Source organism: Seriola dumerili, unplaced genomic scaffold (genome assembly GCF_002260705.1).
Source record: "Seriola dumerili isolate Sdu_G_001 unplaced genomic scaffold, Sdu_1.0 BDQW01000056.1, whole genome shotgun sequence".
Classification (NCBI taxonomy): domain Eukaryota; kingdom Metazoa; phylum Chordata; class Actinopteri; order Carangiformes; family Carangidae; genus Seriola; species Seriola dumerili.
The window spans coordinates 3915403-3939293 of record NW_019174311.1 but is presented as its reverse complement, the minus strand read 5'-3'; the positions used below and the strand labels follow the sequence as shown (position 1 = coordinate 3939293).

Here is a 23891-nt window from a genome sequence, read left to right as displayed (position 1 = left end):
ATGTGTTGTTTATTGTTTTAAAGGAGAATAAGAAGCACCAGCTTAAAACTGTTAAACTAGCTAGCTGGTAGTCAGGCCATTAGCACTGTAAACTATTAGACTGGCTCAATAAAAATATGCATATATAACAGGTGAAATATTAAATGTATATGTGCAACAATAGTGGAGCCTTACACCTCCTCTTGTGGGCTCATAAGTCACGTGACGTTATCTAGAACCAAAATGGCCGCTGTTGTATTTTGACGTATAATAGCTAGCTACTTTTCTTTTTGTTTCATTCTTGGTAGAAAACCAGCAAACGAGTGACTTTTCGGAGGAACTGTATCTTGTCACCCTCCGTATACTGGTGTCATAGTTTTTATCTTGAAGACAATCAACACTGACACATATTCGTTGAACGAGTTAGACTATGCATATTTAGTTCTAATACAGGCTAGCTAGCTGGCTCTGGCTGGCACACAGTAAAGCAGTTGAAAGTGAAATAGCTGGCTAACTTGGCTGCGATGGAGGAATTGAGCGCAGATGAGGTAAGGTGACAATGAAAATGGGTCTAAGTTAGAAGCGTAGCTCTATTTTACTTGCGTAACAATTTACATTTAGGTTTACAAAGTCTCTCCTTCGGACTTAAAGTCAAATGGAGTTGCTGCTAGCTCACATGCTATAAGAGCTAGCTCAGAGGCTAGCACATTCTAAATTGAAGAAATGCATCCGCGACAAAAATGCCACATTTATCTCAATACCAGCACTCACAAGTGCGTGTCAGCCAAGGCAATCCGCAAGGTGTTTATTTACGAAAGACAGCTCATATAACGGAGTGAGCGAACTCGAAGCTGGATGTGGATGTTTGTGTCATCGTTGCTAGTACGCTAATATAATTTAGCCGGCGGAGCTCAATGCTAACTAGCTAACGTGATACTAGACGCTGTGCACAAGCTGACCCGTGAATAACATTGTTTTCATTAAAAACAATAACATAATGATTATTAGATTGAATAGTTTTGTTCTGGTAGATGTTTTCTTCGTGTTATGTTTTGACAGATTAGGTTACATTTTGCATGTCGGGTTGATTGGGCATATTTTCTTGCGGTAAGCTAGCTGACAGTTGCTAACGTTGTTTTGCTAACAGTCAAAAATTAGCCTGTGAGACGACTCAGCATAAAAAAAAAACACACACCGGGCCACCATTGTGCAATGAACTGTGGGCCGACTGTGCGGTCACTGAGCTGTTCCCCTTGAACCACGCACAATATTTTGTGTGGGTATACTCTCTTTGCAACCTTGTAGGCGTATTTACTACTACTGCTACTCGATCAACTCGCAACCGAGTTTTCAATTGATTTACAGTAGTTGTTAGGCTCGTCAGCTGAGTTGTGACGATCAGTGCTCACATCGGACTTTTTTCTTTTTTGTAGGTTGTGTTGTAGTTGTTCGATTAGACATGTCTTAAATTTAAGACCATACTACCCCTAAAGGAATGAATGAAAACCGATCAGTGTTATAATAATGTGTCTTTTGTGTGGGACTAATGATCAAATAATGAAAATGAACTTATCACCTTGCATTTCTTTTTTTGGTTAACCCCTGTCAATAATTTGTCCTGGAACTTAAGAAAGGCCAGTCATTAAAGTATATATATGTATGCAGTCTTGATATATGTCAGTCTGTACATAGTACTTTGAGTGAATATGTTCATCTGCTGGTTTCTTCATTCAAGATTCGCAGAAGGCGATTGGTTCGACTGGCAGGGGGACAGACATCACAGCCCAGCACCCCTCTCAGCACACCCCTGACATCCCCACAGAGAGAGACTCCACCTGGACCCCTCCATGGACACTCAGGTGCCACACCCCAGCCCCTGCCACCAGCTGCCTCCCAATCATTGGGGCTCATTGTCCACAGTGGTACCCCTGCCACATCCCCTATGGGCAACTCTGGTAAGAACTGAATAAGATATACAGGTTTTGGGATGTGGCTGTCCAGTTTCAGTTGTATCTGTTACAGTTTCCATGTATCTGTCTATCTTATTGTTATTGTAGACAAAACATAAGCAATTAACAGCGTATCAGGATTCAGTTAGCTTTGCCTGGCTGTTACCACAGACTTATTGTTGTTAACCTCTTGTGTGGTCTTAAGTCTAACCCTATCATCCTACTCAAATTATCCTGTAACATGTTGTCTCTGAAACTTGGAAGATAAACAACCATGGTTGTTTGAGCACAACATTGAAAGGGACCTTTTTATATTTTTGATGTTGATATTTTAACAGCAGGAACCAGTTGGTACATCCTGAATGACATCAATACGAACAGCAGCAGATTGTTGTGAATACAGTGTCCCTGTCTGATACTAGGTATAGGCCCTGCTGTACAAAGTGAGAATTGATCTTTTCACCCGTGCATTGCTCTAGAAACTGCACTAGCCATGTATGGATGCAGTGACATTTTCCTGGCATTGTTTGTTGGTATGCGTAGATGTGGTGGTGGTGGTGGTGTTATACAAAAGAATCTTTTCAGGGCCACTGCTACTTTTTCATAACTGGTTAAAATGTGTGATTTTCTTCTTTGCTGTTACATAAGTCTTCACTGCATGTCAGTGTGTTTGTTATGAATATTTTAATTGACACAACAGTGGTACACTGTTTTTATTTGACTTAGCAGTTGTTAATGATAATGATTGTTGTGGATCCAGGAGAGGGCTGTTAATTCCAGCTCTTCATCCACAGTACAATCCTTGGTGTTAATCAGCTTTCTCTCCCAGTGTTTTCACTAATCAGGGCTTATAATGTTGTGGCACACTCTGCTGGTTTTAAAAGCCGCTAGTTGCCCAGTGTCTTCCATAAACATCAACTCTGACATAAAATATAAAACTTTAATTAGCTGCTTATTCGTGTCTGATCTATATCTAAGTTCTAGTAAGGAGTGAGTTTGCTGTATCAAAAACAATAATTAAAATTACAGTTAAGAAATTTTATTAAAAAATGCTAAACTACATGTATATTTGACAAACACTAAATCAGAGGCATCTCAGTACGATGAACATAAAGTAAGAACCAGGAGAGATATGGCAGACTAAAAACCAACACAGCATAAGAAAACACAAAAATATATATGAACCATTACATTTTTAGAGGAGATCTAAAATATGACACTGTCTTTACGGAACCTTCTCTCCTTTTCGAGCAGCTTAGGTTTAGACTAGAAAAACCCAGGAAAACAAGTAAACTACAAATTTAAACTTGAAATCTAACTTGAAGCCAGGGCCACAATATAACTCCTATTCCAGAAACAAGGAAACTTATTGTTTAAACTTAATTCAAAATATTATACAATCGTGTCATTTTATTTTTGTGCTTCAAAGGTGCTCAGTTGTGGTGTTTTACTTTTGCAGGGGTGGCATATGGTAGTCAGAGCAGTGAGGGTGTCAGCTCCCTCTCCAGCTCCCCCTCCAACAGCCTTGAGACTCAGTCCCAGAGTTTGTCCCGATCACAGAGCATGGACATTGACACTGCCTCCTGTGAAAAGAGGTAAGAGTTTTTCTAATGGCATATTGTATGGCCCAATTCAAAGGCTTTTAGCTCCATGAAATGACAGTTTGGGCTTTGAAGGTTGCTGTAAGAATGTCATCTCTATAATGAAGAACAGAAAATCTGTTCTTTAATTATATCAGTTACAACAGATTCCAATAGAAACAGATTTTCACGTTTCACACCAAAAAATGGAACACTTATTCACAAAATGACCACAGAAATGCAATGAGTATCACAGGTTGTTTTCAATTATAAAGCTGTAACAATATAGACTTGTTCCTTTTTTGAAGTTGCTTCAGTTTTATTGTTCTTCTGATTATTTGTGACAAAAATGAATAAAAATTATTTAAATTCAAGGCGCCACGTTTTACGAAATATAGTACCGTAATTAAGTTTGTTGTAAAAGAGATAATATGACACTTCACATGGACCACTGAGGTTTCAGTGTTGGCATGGTCTTCTTAGGGATGAAGAGACTTAATAAGCACTGTGCCCCTGTTTTATTCCAGCATGTCCCAGGTGGATGTGGACTCAGGGATAGAGAACATGGAGGTGGAGGACAGCGATCGCAGGGAGAAGAGGAACTTAACTGAAAAGGTAAACAGCACAGAGAATGTTACCGAAACGACAGTCTTTTATCTTTAATTACTTGGCCCACTTGACTTTGATCATGTCCATCTTGAGATCAAGTGAGTTTTTAAATGAGTAAACATAAAAAGTATGTTGGGTATTTACAGGAACTTAACTGGGGACTTTCCATAGATGCTGTTCGTTTCATTTTCTTTTATTTCAGTTCATTGATGCATACCTGTCTCTTTATAGACCACAGAGATCATGAGATAATGAGTATCATGAGAACCACAGTAATGCAAGTCCTTTTGACATTGACGCTGTGAATGTCTGCAGAGTGTGATCAAACCTTCGCTGTTGTTTCTGCACCCCAGGAAACCTCTGCAAACTCAGACGTCTCTGAAGAACAGGCTTTGCAGCTCATTTGTAAGATCCTCCGCGTATCGTGGAAGGAGCAGGATAGAGATGTCATCTTTCTCCCTTCACTGGCTGCAGAGTTCCACCAGAACTCTAAAGATGGTATGTGACTGAATCACTGTCCCCATAGCAACCCGAATGACCGTGCCCTCAGTGAAAAGGTCAAGTTTTGTGTAAAACTTGACAGATTCCTCCATTTGGTAACTTGACTTAATGATCTTTTTTTCCTGGTAGCATACTCCGACTTCAAAGACCTGATCGGCCAGATCCTGATGGAAGTTTTAATGATGTCCACCCAGTCACGTGTCCACAACCCCTTCGCCAGTTTGACCGCCACCTCTCAGCCAATTGCAGCAGCCAAATCTCCCGACCACCGTCTGACGCTGGTGCAGCCCTCCAGCCTAGGTGGCAGTCCCATGGGCCCCAGTGCAGGGTCCTTTGGAGCCAGCTCTCTGTCCAGGCAAGTACACTGACTCAGTATTATGAGCTCTGAAGTTTCCCAGAGAAGTGTCAGGGCTCTGGATTGGTTGTCATCTACACTTGTCCTCGAAAGTGTCTATAAGTTGGAAGCTGCCATGTGTGTTTTCCTTGTCTCTCTGATTTTGATTTGATCATTTTTGTTTAAGACATTGTTGCCTGATTAATCTTGCCAATGATCGTCTTATCAATGTTGTCCACAGTCTGTATGGGTGTGGTAGTCCTCACCCAATGGCTTTGGATGCAGCCAAGAGGACTTCTCCATCTCTTCCCACTCCTACTACATCCTCTGTACCTTCCACACCCTCTACCCCACAATTCATTGTTCCACCCAGCCCATCCGTTACTACCACGCCAAGACACTCCCTCAACCCTCCATCTGCCCCCATGCCCATCTCCCAACGCTATCGGCCTTACTCTGTCAACTCTCCCTGGGGGGTTCCTTCCCCATCTAGCTCTGGTCAAAGAGGATTTAGTTTCATTGGACCCTCTCCTAACCCTGCAGGGCCCTCTGTTCCTCCCAACACCCCAGTCCCTGTGCCACCACCCAGCCCCCAGTCCCTCTCCTTGAGCTCACCTTGGGCTCGCAACCTACCCTCCTCCACACCCCCAGCCATGGTGCCCCCTTCTCCCAGATCAAATACCCAGCAGACCGCCTTTGGTTCCAGGATCCCACCGTCTAGGTATCTTATCTGCCATTTGCGTGTCAGTGTGTGGTGCACATGCAAGTAAACGTACTAAAACCTTAACTTTTTGTGACGCACCGGAGAGTCTTTCAACTAAGTCTTTGCCCAGATCCCCTTTGTTGTATATATTGCTTCTGATATTATGTTTCATGTAGTCAGATGTCATCAACACAAGCTCATAATAATCTCAGCTGCATAAGATTTAGACTGCTCATCTAAAAGTCAGCCTGAACAACCTGATATTTTAGCATTTCCATGTATAAAATTATAAGTTAAGAAAAATGGATAATTCAAGCAGCAATCGTAAAAATAAATAAATAAATAAAGTATGTTGTCTGTTACAAATGCCCAAATGGTGATTCAAATCTGGGGAATTAAAAATATATTTAATCAAACATTACTTTACATTACTTGAAATTTAACAAAAATGCTAATATATGGGGTGTTCAGACACTTAACAGGCATTCTGGTTTCTTTATTTTGCAGCACTAAGACTGCTTATTGCTAACATGTATAATATGAAAACATCTAACCCGTTTGCATATAACTAATCTTAGATATAGTTTGACAAGCATGTTTAAAACATCCTGCATTGCTACAAGACTCTCAAGCAAATGATATGGGCTTCATGCCTCTTTGCAACGGCTTGCTCAACACAAGTTGTACGAGAGACAGTGACACTCAGTTCAGTTATGAGCTGAAAAAATGTTCTGACAGTATATTAAAGCTGCAGACAAAATGGCATTAATGAATATTTTAAAAAAAACAGCACAGGAAGCAGTTTTCACGCAAGCATGCAACCCTCCAGCATCCTCTCCGTAGTGCTCCCCTCCTCTGTCCTCTTTTCTTGTGACTTGTTACCATTCCACATTTGTCTTCATGTTTTTTCACTTCCTTTCTGTCTCTTCATGCTTTCACAACACCGTCTTTTCTTCCATTCTTTCCCTCACTCCTCCTGTCTTTTCCTCGTCATGTTAGCCCCTTGTCCTTCCTGTTCTTTGCCCTGTCTGACATGTCACAGGACAGCAGTGATGAAGATTCTGAGGAGGAGGAGGATTTTGCACGGGTTCAGTTTGGGTCCAGGTACACCGCTGCACGGTGTGTGTTAATGTGTGTATGCTTGCTCAATGATGGACCCGCTGCATGTTCCAATGGGCCCAGGAGGCTTTCGACTAACAGTGCACAAACACACCAGGGAGAAGTGGTGAAAGAACTGACATAGCCATCTTAGAGGGAGCTTCATTTGTTTTGGTCATCAGAGGTTTAGACATGAGATCCACTAACTATAACTTTTGGTGCATCATGTGATGGTAAGTAATAAATACCGTCTCAGTAGAAGACGATTAAAGTAATCAATGTTCCATAAAGAGCTGCAGGATAGAGAAATTGTCTGAGAAATTATCCTGTATTTCATAATACATTTCTCTGCCTATTTATTTCATATTTATTGGGTAAAGTCAATTGAATTTCATTTTTAATCTACATGAATATCTGCAGTACACTCTAATGGTCCTCAACCCAGATAAAATGATCCCCAACCTTGAGAGAGCATGTCAATTTAAAGAGAAGATTTCCCCATTTAGTACAGCATGAGACTTGTGTTTATAAATTTTCTGCATGGCATATCATTAAGTTACAACAGGTAGTCTTATTTCTTGCTCTTTGGGCATTTCTACTGCTACTTAGTAAAGTGTTTAGGTGAAGTCATATTGTCTTCCCAAAACAAATGCTCATTGGCCAAATGAGTTTTAGTTTAAGTAGCATCTCATTTCTCTTCAGGAAACACTGGCATGCGTACAGTTACATTGTTATTGAAGTTACTTGTCAGTATAACCTGTTGTGTTGATTTGAGTTTTAGCTTCAGGAACAATTGTAACCCTGGGCAGCAGCAATTATTCTTGCGTTGCCTGCGTCCAACGGACAAATAACAAGGTTCATTTTATTACCTCCTAAGGTTTATCGTGCTTTGAAGCAGCTCACATACAGGTTTTGCGGTTACAGCTGACCACTAACAGCAATTTCAACTTATGCCACAACATTTGTCAGTTAAATGCGACAAGCTGAATCATAATATTGGCTTTGAAGTCTTAATTTGATTCTATATAAACTCTTTTTTTCCTTTTTCAAGAGCCCAGCGCTGAGATTCTGAAACGCTGTCACTAATGCCTTATAGTTTGTTTCTTTCAGGACCCTTGAGAATGGGTTTGTGCTTGTTAACCATGCAGACATGAAAATGTTTAATGCTAACTGTACATCTCTCTGTGCTGTGGTGGTTCTTTTACTTAAAGAGCGACCCTCTGTCCTTGTTTCTGTGTTTACATTCCTGTTTATAGTCTTGGTGCATGTGGAGGGGGGATGTCCTGCGATTCAGCCAGCGACCGCTTCACCATTGAGGCATGCAAAGAGACAGAGATGCTGAACTACCTCATTGAGCGTTTTGACAGTGTTGGCATGGAGGAGAGGAAAGCTCCCAAGGTAGCTCGCTGTCTGCAAGATAAAGAAATGTCTCAACCAGGTTTTGTTTAGAAAAATTATGCTAAAAAAAATATTAAGCGATTCTGTGGAAACATTAAGATTTTGAGATCACTTTTAGCTGAGTAACCCTTGTGATAACAATGACTGATATTTCATGTTCTTTTAAGCTTATTCACCATGTCTAAATTGGTTACAAAATGTCCCGAGGACAGGAGAACAGTCTGTACTTCAGAGACTAGCTGCAGCCCAGTTGGTCTGGAAATGAGTGGAGGTTTTTCTCATCAAAAAAAACTGATTCAGCAGAGTCTGCAGAGAGTTTCTGTGGAATTGTCAGCATACATTTTTTTTCACAGGTCTGCTCTGACCGTTTTCTCTCTTCTCCTCTCTTCCTTGTTTCTCACTCAGATGTGCAGCCAACCAAATGTCAGCCAGCTTCTCAGCAACATTCGCTCTCAGTGTATTTCTCACGTTGCCCTGGTCCTCCAAGGCACCTTGACACAGCCTCGGTAAGCAAGCCAGCAGCACACTGTGACAATCTTTGGACTATTTTCTTATATCATTATATTTTTGTACATTCTGTGCCTTTTCCTTCCTCAGTCTCCATAGCAACCACTCTTTCACCTTGCCTTCAAACATATTCATTCATTCATTTATTTATTTATTTATTTATTTTCACCACGGTGCTTCTGTCTGTTTTCTACATGTAGAAACCCTCTCCAGCAGTCTCTGCTGGTACCTTATATGCTGTGTCGGAACCTTCCATACGGCTTTATTCAGGAGCTGGCGCGCATTACCCACCAGGAGGAGGAAGTGTTCAGACAGGTGGGATGCACGCCCATCCATTTCTGATGCGTTTATACTAAATCAGGGTCACTTTTGTAAGCTGAAACCCATCGCAGCATACACACCCCAAACACACTCGTATTTAGTGCTATAGACCAAGGAAATGACACATACATTCTGATTAAAAAGCAAAACCTGTCTCAAGAGGCAAGAATAAACCAAATATGAGATCACCGTTCACTGTGACTACTTACATGAATGTAATTGGGGTGATACCTTGTTTTGGTCGGTCACTCTAAAGCACCTTCACACAGTGATGGAGAATTTGCAATAATTGAGGCAAACGTGCAGTTATCCACAACTTGATAGTTTGCTGGAAATTAATTTCCATAAGTTGACGTAGCACTGATGCATGACTTGTTTACTATCGCTCCTGTATCTTTTTATTTTTCAGATCTTCATTCCCATCCTTCATGGGCTGGCTCTTGCAGTGAAAGAATGTTCTTTTGACAGTGACAACTTTAAATTCCCCCTCATGGTAAGCAGATGTCGTCCCTGCCTGATCTATACTCTAGTACCAGACAGGAGATGAGACTGTAGTTACAGTTACAGGGGATGTACAGTACAGCAGGGCTTAATGAGGTTCTGGCAGCCTGATAGACAGCTCAAGATGTATAGTATATGAACTGGATGTGTGCCAACATCCTTAAATATACATATAATGCTGTTCCCACTGTGCTGCTTCTCCTCTTGGATAGATAGTACAGTGATGTTCTTGACGTTCTTACCTAGAAATTCAGAGTGAAGCTGCATCTTATATTCACCATTCATGCTAGCATACACAATAATAAAGTACTATAATCTGATTTGGGACAACTGTAATTTTGGTGCATATAAATAATACATTTTCTAAAACATTGTTGTCATTTGAACATTGTATGAAAAGTGTTGCGGTTGTAATTTTTCTTATTAAATTAAAAATGGTAAGTAATATCTTGAATCATCAACTAATCTCAAAGTTGTGCAAAAACCATATATATTGTATTGTGGTCATGGAAGATTTGCATCAGTTGTGTTTTGTTTTTACAGGCATTAGCTGAACTTTGTGAAATCAAGTTTGGAAAGACTCACCCAGTGTGCAGTTTGGTGAGTGTACAGTTCGATACCTAAATCTAAATTATCTGATTAAGTGTTCATCATTATGTCCCCGAGGCTCAAATTATTCAGGCCATGTACTTCTCTAATTTTGTCACCAAACAGTTCCTTTCCAAATATTTCCTTGAGTTTTGCGGTTGTCTTTGTTGTTTATACTTTCCTCATACCAAGATGCCCAGCTGACATCATCAAATTAAATTTGTCCTGCTTGTTTTATTCATGACATTTAGCTTCTCTTAATGAGCTAAACTGCATAAGCAGGTAGGAATAAATGGTTCAGTTCCGATTCTAGCACCCCTAGTTCAATAAAAGGTGTCAATTGTTTGTGACTTGAAACCACAGAAAACCTGTGCACCCCTGTGTGTAATATGTGTCTCCGTCATGGCTCCTCTGTACAGGCAACATCGCTGCCTCTGTGGTGTCCCAAACCACTGAGCCCTGGTTGTGGCAGAGAGATCCAGAGACTGTCCTACCTGGGAGCCTTCTTCAGCCTCTCTGTGTTTGCTGAGGACGATGTGAGTTGATGATTCAGTTAAACAAGTAAATGCCAATTGGCTACAATCTGGTGCTATTGAATTTATACTAATTCTTTTAAGTTCCTGCCAGCTGCAGAAGTCTGCTCTGAGAATGGAGAGTAGACTTAATACTTCAGAAAACAAAGTTTGTTTGATGTGCATGTTTTTAATGTGTCATCGTTGATCTTTTTCCTTTAGACCAAAGTGGGAGACAAGTATTTCTCGGGCCCTGCTATCACCATGGAGAACACGCGAGTTGTCAGCCAATCATTGCAGCACTACCTGGAGTCAGCAAGGGTGAGTTTCCACTTTAAGGTTTTTATTTAATAGCTGTTTGTATCAGTGTAGAGTAATTTGTTAAAGTTGCATGTCATCTTTTCCAGGGTGACCTGTTCAAAGTTCTCCACAACATCCTACTAAATGGAGAGACACGCGAGTTAGCTCTTAATTACATGGCAGCTTTAGTCAACTACAATGTGAAGAAAGCCCAGATGCAGGTGAGTCGCAGAAGTTATTCAGTAAAACCAAAGTTGTTTACGGTTACCAAACTTCCACATTAAGAGAAACAGTAGTGTTAAACATAGATTCACTTTTATACCATGCCCCTTATTATAAAAATGTTAAAAATTTCCCATAAAGAAACGGAAGACTAGAGGGTTTTTCCAATACATTTCAGCAACCTGAAGCTTTGACATTCCTGAATTCAAGGTTTAAGAAATGTGTACCCCTGCTCTGTGATACACAGTGCTATGCAAAGGTTTGGCACTGTTAACCTAACCTATGTTCTTATTATGATTTAAAAATCTAAAATACTGTACATGCAGATTTGTACAGTTCTTGACACATTAGGATGCATACATACATATCTACACACATTGTGTCATCTGGACTTGTGTTAGTGAAAAATGTAGGAGGCAAATTTCACTTTTTTGCTGACCTGTTCTCATTCAGGTTGTATACACAGCTTTTGAACATTAATTTCTCCTTTCTCCCAGACCGATGACAAGCTGGTGTCTACAGACGGCTTCATGCTCAACTTTTTATGGGTGCTGCAACAGCTGAGCATGAAGATCAAGCTGGAGACAGTGGACCCTTATTACATTTTCCATCCACGCTGTCGCCTTGCTGTCAGCCTAGAGGAAACGCGTCTAAAGGCCACCATGGAGGAGCTGAAGAGCTGGCTGACTGAACTGCGTAAGTTGACATTAATGAATCAGAAAGCTTTTATGAATGTCTGAATGTTTGATATTTTGTTGTGTTTTATTTTCCCACTACACAGACAATTAATATTTTTATGTAACTTACCTTTGTTTTATGATGTTTTTTTTTTTCCTGTTTTTAATTGCTGTTTTTTTTTCCCCATTTTCCTTCTGCAAAGCACTTTAAGAAAATTGCTATATAAATAAAGTTTATTATTATATTATGAAAATACATAGATACATGATTGTGAGGATTCTAGGTAATGTTTTTAAGAATGTTTTGTTCTTGAAGTTTAAAGTAATTAGGTGGTATTATGCTTTGGTATTTCAATAATGCACTTCGGCTACATGGTTCATAAACTGCTGCCATTTTTAGAAATCTGTTAATTGCTTGTAGAGAAGCCATTTTGCATATTTATCAGTTCTCAGTGATTCATCAACATGCCAGATTTATGATTTTCTTTTTTCCCCCCTAAGTAATCCAATTAATCTCGGATGAATCATCCTTGTCTTACTGTCTCTGTCTTCCTTTTGACTCTGCTTTATTTTGAGTCATCTACAAAACAACAGCACCTACACATGCTGTACCATATACAGTACATATTGTATGTTATGATTGAAATATTATTATAATTATTATTTTATAATGGGAATTATGAATTTTATTTGTTCACACGGACAGACGAAGACCCCACCAAGTTCTCAGAACCCAAGTTCCCCACCGAGTGCTTCTTCTTGACGCTGCACACCCACCATTTGTCCATCCTGCCTGGCTGCAGGCGCTACATCCGCAGGTTGCGAGCCATCCGTGAACTGAACAGGTATACACACACACACACACACACACACACACACACACACAGGTATTCAAAGCATGCTTAGTCTATGTGGGTTAACCCTAACCCTATTGCTGTGCTTACCCTGTTAGGACTGTAGAGGAGCTGAAGAACAGTGAAAGCCAATGGAAAGATTCTCCTCTGGCCAGTCGACACAGAGAGATGCTCAAGCGATGCAAAACCCAGCTCAAGGTCAGTTTAACATCCTTGAGATGCACCTGCTGTCTTCCCTTCATTTACTGATTAAACACAGATTTAAAGGTAGAGACCTGCAAACACTCATTTCTCAGTTCACTATCATTAAATGCTGAAACATGCAGGATTCTGCAACAGAGCATATTTACAGAGATTTGATCTTTATCATGTGTGACTTCGTCCTGTCAGAAACTGGTGCGAGCCAAAGCTTGTGCTGACGTGGGCCTTCTGGATGAGAACCTGCTCCGCCGATGTCTGCAGTTCTACAGCACAGTAATTCAGCTCATTCTCCGCATAGTGGACCCTGCCTACCCCAAGTGAGTTTCCCTGCCACTGACAGGCCATGTTTGCCATTGTTGTGATACTGATGTAAAAGGACCAGATATGGAAACACCCAAAGGGTTTTTTTTTTTTTTTTTTTTTTTTTTCTCGTTCTATGCTGACTGTCATTCTGTGTTTCAATTCAGAGTAAACTTTAAATCAGTATGTAACCGTAACATTTATTTCTTCATCCCTTTTGCAGCATTACTCTGCCACTGAATCCTGAGATTCCCAAAAGCTTTGCTGCTCTCCCCGAGTTCTACATTGAAGATGTGGCCGAGTTTCTGCTTTTTGTTGTGCAGTAAGTTCATAGTTCAGTCTTTCACACATTGGTTAACTGTGTGTTAACAGTGAATTGTGGATCGCAGTAATAAAAGTGATAGATTTGTCAATCCACAGTATGTGATGTATTGGTTACAAAAATAGTATCTGCATCCATACAGAAGCCAAAGACAGGAGTGATTAATAGGCTTTAATCACTTCCCCCACCTTGTCTTCCTCCTTTGTTCCAGGTATTCTCCCCAGGTTTTATATGAGCCATGTGTCCAGGACATTGTCACCTTCTTGGTGGTGTTCATCTGCAGCCAGAATTACATCAGGAACCCCTACCTTATCGCCAAGTTAGTGGAGGTGCTGTTTGTCACCAACCCCGCTGTACAGCCTCGTACTCAGCGATTTTCTGAAATGATGGAGAACCACCCGTTGTCTGTCAAACAGCTGGTCCCTGCACTCATGAAGTTCTACACTGGTGTGTACCATGTATACTGTAATCCTATCTGCAAGAAAGAATAATGAAGTAGTTTTTAGTCCTTATGTAGCTGACATATACATATTTCTTTTTCTCGACTGTCTCCTCTGGTCAGATGTTGAGCATACTGGCGCCACCAGCGAGTTCTATGATAAGTTCACTATACGGTACCATATCAGCACTATCTTCAAGAGTCTCTGGCAGAACATTGCCCACCATGGCACCTTCATGGAGGAGTTCAAGTGAGTGTGCTTTTGCAAAAATTACGCAATTTAGTTTCGGGCAAGTGCCTGTCTCATGTGAATTGAAATCCATCCTCACCGTCTCTTTCATCTTCCTCTGTTTTTACTCCTCTCTAGCTCTGGCAAGCAGTTTGTGCGCTACATCAACATGCTGATTAACGACACCACCTTCTTGTTAGACGAGAGCCTTGAGTCCCTGAAGCGTATTCACGAAGTTCAGGAAGAGATGAAGAATAAGGAGCAGTGGGAGCAGCTCCCTAGGGTCGGTGCTCAGCCTTATGATTAGAGTTGGTCATGTGAGGATTAAAACATTGTGCATTGACAGTATAAAACCATATCCATTAAAACTGGCTTTAATTACATTGAATGACAGACTTTGGCTCGTGAGAAGCATTCATATTTGTTTGGTTTTCTGGCACCTCAGTATTATTAAGTGCCAAGTTAAAAAAAATTCTGAGTTCCCCAATCGTAATTACAACTTGGATATTGACGTGACCACTGTTAACAAGTCGGAAACTTGTAATCAGGATAAGTCTGATATGACCTGATTGCATTATTAACCTCTAAAAGGACAAGATAAAAATTAAAACAGTAAAAACTAAACGATGACAAAGGTTACAGGGGATATTTTGAGCTGGAGCATATTGTCACCTAAACTCACCACATTGATATTTCTGCTGAGATATGAGGCTAGTGGACAGCTGTTGAAGAAATGGTGTTTACTAAGTGTTATCCTGCCAACTTTTCAGGAGCAGCAGCAGAGCCGCCAGTCCCAGCTGACTCAGGATGAGCGGGTGTCCCGCTCCTATCTGGCCCTGGCCACAGAGACGGTTGAAATGTTCCACATCCTAACCAAGCAGGTCCAGAAGCCTTTCCTCAGGCCTGTGAGTGTCGCTGCCCCCACTGGACATTTTGTAAAATGGGCACTCGTGCTTGATGAATTCTAGGCTCAGACGAGCTAATTCTAAACAGTGACTTCTTCTTCACACAGGAGCTGGGGCCTCGTTTAGCTGCCATGCTGAACTTTAACCTCCAGCAGCTCTGTGGGCCTAAGTGTCGGGACCTTAAGGTGGAGAACCCCGAGAAGTATGGCTTTGAGCCCAAGAAGCTCTTAGACCAGCTGACTGACATCTACCTGCAACTAGACTGTGCCCGCTTTGCTAAAGCAATTGCAGACGACCAGGTAGGCGCAAAAGGAGTTGAAGTGTACACTTTATCACAAATGCAGCATTTAGAGTACTTGGGAGGTTGTTATGATGAATACTGGTCATGAGATAAGGCTGTAGGCAATTGAGGTTAGCACAGTTACGGTCGTATTGCCTTTAAGACATCACTATGAAAGCTCTCTTGTACTCAGTGAACATAATAGTGTTTCACCCACTTCTCCCCAAATAATGCAAGCCGGAGGAAGCGAGGTACCAAATACTGTCGACTAGTTTTTATGTGTTAAGTGAACAGTTTGCTACATTCACATGATGTGTTTATGTGGTACTGTGTCTTGTTAAAGCACCACAGACATCCACGTGATTGGATATTTCGGTTTGAACTTGAAAGAGCAAAGTAACATTTAAATATTGATTTTTCGCAGTTGACAATGAGTGATTTGTTCCTTGGGAATCCTTTAATTTGAAACAGTTCCAGTGTCGTAACATTCAGTTTTCTAATTTGCCCCTCTTGCTTGTTGCACAGTGTGACAACCATAAAAATGTGTGCAGACATAACTGTGTTTTACAACTTAAATGTGATAGTAACACACAGTTAAGGTACTGATCATTTCAAAGGTGCTCTTCTCTCGCAGCTCCCTAATGATTCTCTTCCTGTTATTTGTTGCTATGCAGCGGTCGTACAGCCGTGAGCTCTTTGAGGAGGTGATCTCAAAGATGAGGAAGGCTGGAATTAAGTCCTCCATTGCCATTGAAAAATTCAAGCTGCTGTCGGAGAAGGTGGAAGAAATAGTCGCCAAGAACTCCCAGTCTGAAATGGACTACAGTGATGCACCTGATGAGTTCAAAGGTCTGTATGTGTGTTTGTCCACCATGTTTTTAAGCATTACACCTGCAGTGTTTAAATCTGTTTATCCAAAAGAGAGGTAAAGGTAAATTGGCTGAAGAAGCCATAAGCCTGACCATACATACTGTGTTTACATATCTCATTTTCTCATATTTCTGTACAGTCCCCAATATTACAGAGTCCCAAACCTATTTGGAAAATTAGTTTGATCGTCTCTGAATTATAAAAAGACAAAATAATCATAGTGATGTCTTGTTGATATTCACAATCATTTCTCATGATGTATTAGTTGAATATCCACAATGAAGAAACTGCGAGGGCCTATCTGTCTTATTGCTCTGTTTCCACCAGCATCGTATTAACATCTTTAAATACAGTTTTTAAATGAACTTACAAATGTTAAAAAAAAAAGATTTTTGTGGTGACTAGCCACATCTAGCAAGTCACTGAATCTCTGTTAAAAAAAGAAAAGAAAAGTAGATCAAGTAATTTGCTTAGAAATCTGATGTGAACTCAGGTCAGTCGGTGCAGATGGACAGAATCTTCAAGTGCCTCTGTTGCTGTTAAATTCCAGACATTTGCAGGGGATTTTGTAGCTCATAGAGGTCATATAGACAGCTTAGAGCAGGGCTATCATGTATCCACAGACTTAATATAATCTAGTAAGAGAACGTGGCCCACATACCTCCTTTGATTCCCACATATGCCAGCCAACCCACCACAGTTGATGGAAGTGTGCCATACAGGAGGCTTCAGTATCAGTTTTCTATGTGGTTAAAATCTCCCATGCCGGGTTTTATTTTTGTATCGCACAGTCTTACTGTAACAACCTTGTGACATTTCAATATAGGGCACACTTTATTGAACGCTCTTATTGAATATTTATTGGATATTTTCTTTACTGGTGTTTTTACAGGTGCAATAATATTGCTGTCATATAAAACGCATCATTTTTTCAGCAGTTGGGGTTGTGCATTTCACTGACCCATTGAATTATGGGTCTGATGAAGACATATCTTACATGTTATTCATTGAATTTAGTTGTTTTTCATTTTTCCTTCAAAAGTATTTTAATTTAGTCTTTTTTGTTTGTTTGTTTATTTTTTGTTTTATTCAATAACTCTAAAACCAGAGGATAGATAAGATAGTAGAATACCTCTTTTCAGATCCATGCACAACATTTGAATACTGATCCTTCTCCAAACACAAGGAGCAGCCTGTTGAGCAGGGTCTGATGTTTGATTTTTCTCTTTAAAGAAAGAAAAAGGATAACAGGATATAATGACAATAGCATTCACTGTGATGAAAGGAAGATGCCAGTTCTGCTGTTGATGAAACACAATTTCTGCACAGAAGCATAAAACCAGGATAGGCAGTTACAGGTTGTTGGTTTTTGTTTTGGGAATTTTTGCATCTCAGTCTTCTGTAAAATGTACATGTAACTGTGTTGTAACAGACCCTCTGATGGACACACTGATGACTGACCCAGTGATGCTGCCTTCGGGGAACATCATGGACCGATCTATCATCCTACGCCACCTGCTCAACTCCCCCACTGATCCCTTCAATAGGCAGCCACTCACAGAGAGCATGCTGGAGTCAGGTAACCCCACCACGTTGCCTTTTCACCAGTAATTACATGTAAAACAATTCTGTTCAAGGTGTGCGAGGGCAAAGTGCAAAAGTCTGTCTTATTAGAAAGCAAAGCAAGTATTAGATTGTGAGCGTCATTTTCTCAGATGTTCCTCATAATCTCTTGTTAATTCTACAGTCCCTGAACTGAAGGAGAGGATCCATGCCTGGATGAGAGAGAAACAGGGTGGGCGGCCTGTCTAAGGACCACATGTCACCAACGTCCGGCCTGCTAACCATCATTAAGGGATCTGTCCAAATCGCCTGAATTCAGTGTCACAACTACCAATGACAACAAAAAACATTTTAAATGGAAAAAAAAGGAGACCTGATTTGATTTTTTTTTTCTTTTTTTTTTTTTTTTTATTCGCATTTACCCTTTTTGTCTCAAACCATTATCATGGTTCTAAAAACAAAACATAATAAAGTTAAAACTTTTAAGTTTTTTCTCATGAGTTTGTGTATATATATATCAAAATATATACATATATTTAACAAGAGTTAGTTAATGCATTATAATGCTGCAAGATTAAGTTTCCACCAACAGGTTTACCAGCGAGGTGCAAACACTCACTTCACTGATCATCTTCCTTTACTGTTCTCATTTTGTTTTGTAATACTGTGTATGTTGGCTTCATTGAAGACTTATAATTATTTGAGGCAGGTGGGAGGGCAATACATTTGGGGGAGTCTGGGTGGGTGCTGATAAAATTGCTAGCCCTGAGTTTTCATTATGAAGACTGTGACAATGATGAACTTGAGTCCACATAATGTATGCTGGTGTCCTAACACATGCACAGTTTGTGCTTGTAGACGAAGTTCAGAACTGGGAATAATCATTAAGGATGTAGCTTAACGTAAACTAATCCTAAAGTTAGCTTCCTTTCGAGTACAGTAGGAAGATAAGCAGTGGTTTACCAAAATACAGTATATTCAGTTGTTCCTTTTAGTCACATTCTTCCTGCTCACTTCGATAAACTGAATTTACTTCTTGTGTGTGCATGGCCTCAAGTTCAGAACCTCCTAAGCGCCTCATGGACAAATAACCCTCTTTTAGGCGAAGTGAAAGGACAATGAGAGAATGTAGCATGACCACCAGAAACACCATAGTAGGAGCACACCATTAAAGTCTGTTCGTCAGAGCCACTGACATCTCACCTCAACATGGTCTCTTTCAAATGGCACTGTACCTAACTTGACCTTGCTGACCTTAACTGTACAGGAAATGATTTCCTTTAACCACATACCTGTTTTGGAAGCTAGGATTTTGAACTGAAATAAATGATGATGCACATTATTTCACAACTCGTCACTGGTTTTTCCTCAGATGGATGCCTTAGTGGTTTGGTTTGGCCCCATTTTTTAAAGTGTATTTGACATGAAAAGACAGATGCTGCATAAAACAAAATGTCAGGTTATACAAAATCTAAAATTTATATCACTAATAGATACTGATGTAAAGAGAGTAAACATTGAGCTACCCAGGTGACTAGGTGAGATTAAATAACACAATAAAATACCAAAATTATCAATAAAATCACTCAAAAGTCAAACATAAAAATTTCATACAAATTAAAACTTTGGCAAAAATTAGTGGCGTTTTTTTTTTTTTTTTTAAGGGTAACTTATTCCAGTTCCTGACAACACAATCTTTTTTTTTTTTGGAATGTGGTTTCCCAAATGCACAAGCTTAGTCATTCTTCTACTGTAACTGTTATTAACTAATGGATTGACTTGGGCAACTGTCCCAATTTTATTGGCAAGATTTAAACCGTGTATAATAAAGGTTAAACCTGAGCGGTTTATCTCGAAAAACCAGAAATTACCCCTTAGTCACTCTTGAAGGTGATCACCTTTGTTACAAACCATGACAAGCCTACGTTCAAAAAACGAACATTAGCTAAATGGAATTTAATTTTGTCAAACACAAAAATTGAGCAGAAAATGTCGTTTCTGATGAGGTTTTAATTTATACTGTTCAAAATAAATATAAAATAGGCCTTATGGTACGTATGTGGTTTTAAATGTAGAAAAGGATTGTAAACATTGTGAAGTTAATGAAATGTACTTCAGCGTTTTTTAAGCACTGAGATGTGACGTGCTCCATTACTCGCTAGGGGGCGCTCTTTGCGGTGACCCTGGGTGTTGCGGTGATAGCGGTGCGGGGAGCGGTGGTTAGAAATCCTGCAGTGTGGCGTCACGGTCGTGAAAAAAAGGGAAATAAACCCCGCCCACTCTCTCTCTCCCTTCCGATACCGAGGATTATTATAGGCTCTGCGACGCATTTGTCACCAATATCTCTTCGTTGATTGGCCCGTAAGGCTGCCAGTCAGCGTGGCCGAGAAGGAGTTGACGTAATCTCTTCGGTAAATCAAGGCAATCTATCAATTCTTCTTTTCGCTTGTGTGCAGATAGACGTCCGCCTTTTATCTCCACGGGAAAATAAACTCGTCAGAAATTCACCGGTTGCAACACAGCTCCATCCGGCGGAGGATACCGCTATAATGGGTGTTTTTTACGAAATTGGACTTTGTAACAGTTTTCGTGCTCGCAGATTCTGATAAAAACAACACATTTTGACGCCCGCTAGCTAACGTTAGTTCTCGCCACTGTCCGGTGGTGTTGGTGTTATCCTGGTGAGAGTCTTAAAACGTGAGTAAAAAATGTTGAATTAATTTCTTTATTTACGTCTTTAATGTATGTAGCGCACGAGGTTGTTATTACAGATTCATTTAAGGTAGTTGTTAGTGGCTGATGAACGACTATCTGTTAGCAACGTTAAAGTGTCTGGCAATGTGTTTGGACCCGGTTACGGTGACAGTTTATTGAATTCATTAAATTTAATTTACAAACTGTATAATATTATTCGTTTACGAGCAAAGTGTCTGTCTTTGGGTGCATCGTCAAATCCGTCAGACACCGGAGGTTAGTTAGTTCCGTCTCGTAACGCTAGATACTGAAGTAACTGCAGTCAGTGTTTCATAGCTTAACGCTAGCTCATAGTGAAAAATATAGCAGATACTGTATGAAACATTGCACCCATTAGCATTTAATGTTAAATTTCTCATACCCTCCCATGCAGGTTACACCAGGAACAATGTCGAGTCTGTGCTGCTAAAATAAGCATGCAACTCCTCCCTGCACTGTTCCACAACATACAGCATCGGAGGATTAGCCTACTTCCTAACATCGGCGAATTTAATTTTTTAAAACGAAGATTTAAGCTCTTTGTCTGCACAGAATGAGCACCGCTGGATGCAGCAGACAGGCCGAGCTCACTGTCCCACTGTAGCCCAAACCAAATAGGGCAGATAGAATTTCATGGGCGTATGCTTTAGCAAGTATGGCTGACTGCAAGGACATGGAAAAACATGAGATATTTGGCCTATGTAGTCACGGGGCGCGTGAGGTATAGCTTAAATTCACGGTAAACATATCGCAAAGTTGTGTTATTATAAAACAATAAATTATACTCTTTATGCAGCTCAGTTGTTATATGTGATATTAATATTTTTATTTGCCAAACGAGTATTTCACACTTACTGTTTATTTATAAATTAAATGCATCCCTTTGCAGCCTTTATTTGACTGTTAAATCTTTGATCGGCTGCTGTTTACAAAATATTAAAGCGCTTCAGTGGCTTTGGTCGGCCATATTTGTTGTAGGCTGTTATTACTGGAAACTGGGAGGCAATGGATTGTCATTGTGTTTGATTTACATTTTGTCAGAATTGTATTCTGGCAGTTTATATATTTTAAACGAGGAAACAAACACAGTCTTGCCTCATTTACTTAACACCACATAGTTTTTTATTTTTTTATTTTTTTACAAAGCAGATGCAAATATCTCTATTTCTGTGTTTCCTTTAGGAGGGATATACAAAGAATCTTACTTGGAGACAGTCCTAAACCACAAACATGTCTGGGGCGTCTGTTAAAGTCGCCGTTCGAGTTCGGCCCTTCAACTCCAGGGAGATGAGCAAGGATTCAAAATGTATAATTCAGATGCAAGGCAACACTACAAGTAAGTAGTCCATTGGCATTCACACAACATGATTTATCAAATTTATACAGGGCTTTCTGCTCAGGGAAGTTCAGTATACCACACATGCACCCGCGTGGTCTTCCTTCAGGGGTCTTAGCAGAGAACAGTAGAATGAGCAAACTGAATAGTGGACGGTTGGGGACAAACAGCTCAAAAGAGAATAAAAGGCTTACAGAGTGAAATTCCTCCTCCTCTGAAGGGGCCTGCATGCCTGAGGAGTCTCTCTGTGTGAGAAACGCTGAGTTGGTTCATACTGGGAGACCCAGGGGTCGCTACAAAGCCTGGCCTGCAAACACCCCCAATTCATCAAGGCTTTATCACACAGTTGGTGTTTTTAAGAATGGATATGAATGTTGCTTTGTAGTTTATGACTATGTTATCTTTTAGTCTACACAAACAGTTTGTGAAGAGCTTGTAGAGGCATATAAAGTGTTATGGTCAGAAGTTAATCTTTTACCAAATGTACAGATTTTTATTTTGCTGCAATTTCACAAAGAAAAAAAAAGTGATTGGGTTAAATTTACAAAGGCCCACTGACATTGGATAAAAATGAACGCAATTTCTCAGATGTTGCAGCGTCATCAGATACGTATCGCCTTTAATAACATATTATTAGGATGATGTTGTATACATGTAGTTAATATGATTCATCCTCATGCTTAAGTCGCTCTTGGTTTTTACACATGTGCAGGGTGTATGAAAACATGGCTGCAATATTCGTGGAAATTAAAATTGATAATGGAAAGACGGATGTATTCAAATAAACTAGATAATAAAATCTGATGTGCACTAGCAAAGGTAGGTAGGTTAGATAGGTTTCCACGAATATATTAAACTTGATGGTGTAAATCTGTGATGATACCCTGCTTCGGTGCTGTTCTTGGGGAGTCTGTGAAAGGATGGACAACAGCGGAGAAAGAGAAGAAAACCTGAATGTGGTTTGTAGTCTTGTGATTCAACCTGCTTACTTGTGACTGTGAGTCATCAGATACTGTGAAGTGCTAGCTACCTCCTCTTGCTCATGCCTGTGCTGTATGTCCCATTTCAGCTGGCAGATGAACACTCTCCATGATATTAGCATGGAAACATTTAATGGCCCAGTAACATGACAGCATGTGACCACAGAAACCTGTTCTGCCAGCAGATTCTCTTATTTGCCTTTTGTCTGTCAGTCTTAGGCTCGTTAGACTAAGCCTATATGAATCTTCCATAAGATCAAGTGTCCCTTCCAGTTATGGCTCACTTGTCCTTTATCTCTCATACTCTACCAAAGAGAAGCTTTGTGTCAAATCCCCAGTACTTTTACTCCATATCCCTGGGTTTTCATTATGCCAATGTCACCCGGAGGTGCTGGAGGGTGACTCGTGGTTTGTAGAAGAACTGCAGTGGAATATGCAGTGTTTTTGGGGGGTTAGTAAGTGAGTGTGTGAGCGAGGGAGAGGAGGAGGCTGCAGTACTGCCTACTCTACCTCCTATCACATGGGCAGATTGCAGAGCAGAAAGGGAGGCTGGCAGGCAGCCATACTCTCTCCCTTCATCAGGACTTCATTGCAGATGGTATGCTGAGAATGCTATCTTATTAGGATGCTGAGAGGTTGAATGGTAGGTAGTGTCTCAAACGTACACAGGTTCATACATGACATGCAGTTGAGGTTATCTGGCATGCTGTGTGAAAATCTAACATTTCTGTAGTTGTGTTCACTGGATTTCCTCACACTTTGTGTCCATCACTGTTTACCAAAGTCACATAGAACTTATTACATATGCATTTTTGTATAATTTTTTAGTCTAAACAATTCAACAGTGGTTTGTTTGGGAGGCCCAGTGGTAGTGTGCACAATGTTTTAATGGATTTCACACAGCGATACTGTAGGATTGTTTTTCATGACTAACATATACATATAATTCCCTAATTCTGTTATTTATAACCCATCTCAATCACGTGATATGTGAAGTGGTTATGAGATATATGTAACTTGCTTGGTGTTTATTCATCTCAAATTAGGGCTGATCGATATGACTTGAAAATCAATATCATGATTATTTCAAACTTTTACCT

At 40.2% G+C, this 23891-nt stretch overlaps 2 protein-coding genes across 15 annotated transcripts in view; both read left to right on the top strand.

Annotated features, from left to right (window-relative positions):
- Positions 1–232: 232 nt before the first annotated feature.
- Positions 233–19076, top strand: ube4b (ubiquitination factor E4B). 2 transcript variants are annotated; one of them, XM_022741704.1, is made up of 30 exons: positions 233–527; positions 1715–1934; positions 3388–3523; positions 4036–4123; positions 4471–4615; positions 4748–4973; positions 5194–5547; positions 5626–5673; positions 6655–6759; positions 8010–8151; positions 8557–8657; positions 8859–8973; positions 9389–9472; positions 10024–10080; positions 10488–10604; positions 10803–10901; positions 10988–11101; positions 11600–11798; positions 12486–12624; positions 12732–12831; positions 13024–13151; positions 13358–13456; positions 13668–13903; positions 14019–14145; positions 14263–14407; positions 14895–15029; positions 15137–15328; positions 15984–16158; positions 17612–17758; positions 17927–19076. In XM_022741704.1, exons 1-30 carry the CDS (start codon positions 504–506, stop codon positions 17989–17991), a joined length of 4062 nt encoding a protein of 1353 aa, XP_022597425.1. In that variant the 5' UTR covers positions 233–503; the 3' UTR covers positions 17992–19076. The 2 variants fall into 2 exon arrangements, with proteins under 2 accessions (XP_022597425.1, XP_022597424.1); XM_022741703.1 differs by lacking the exons at positions 5194–5547; positions 5626–5673; positions 6655–6759.
- A 1129-nt stretch (positions 19077–20205) lies between these two features.
- The window catches only part of kif1b (kinesin family member 1B), a 60160-nt gene continuing 56474 nt past the window's right edge, over positions 20206–23891 (top strand). For all 13 annotated transcript variants that reach the window (XM_022741551.1, XM_022741549.1, XM_022741544.1 and 10 more), the window contains exons 1-2: positions 20206–20439; positions 21658–21811. In XM_022741551.1, coding sequence (XP_022597272.1) covers positions 21706–21811 — 106 coding nt within the window. In that variant the 5' untranslated portion in view covers positions 20206–20439; positions 21658–21705. The remainder of the gene's footprint in view (positions 20440–21657; positions 21812–23891) is intronic.

Excerpts from the sequence above, each read along its gene's own strand:
- ube4b (XM_022741704.1), top strand. The coding sequence starts at position 504 with ATGGAGGAATTGAGCGCAGATGAG. Across the intron at positions 8,658-8,858 it reads GGCACCTTGACACAGCCTCG|AAACCCTCTCCAGCAGTCTC; the intron begins GTAAGCAAGCCA and ends TTCTACATGTAG. Across the intron at positions 13,152-13,357 it reads GTGGACCCTGCCTACCCCAA|CATTACTCTGCCACTGAATC; the intron begins GTGAGTTTCCCT and ends TCCCTTTTGCAG.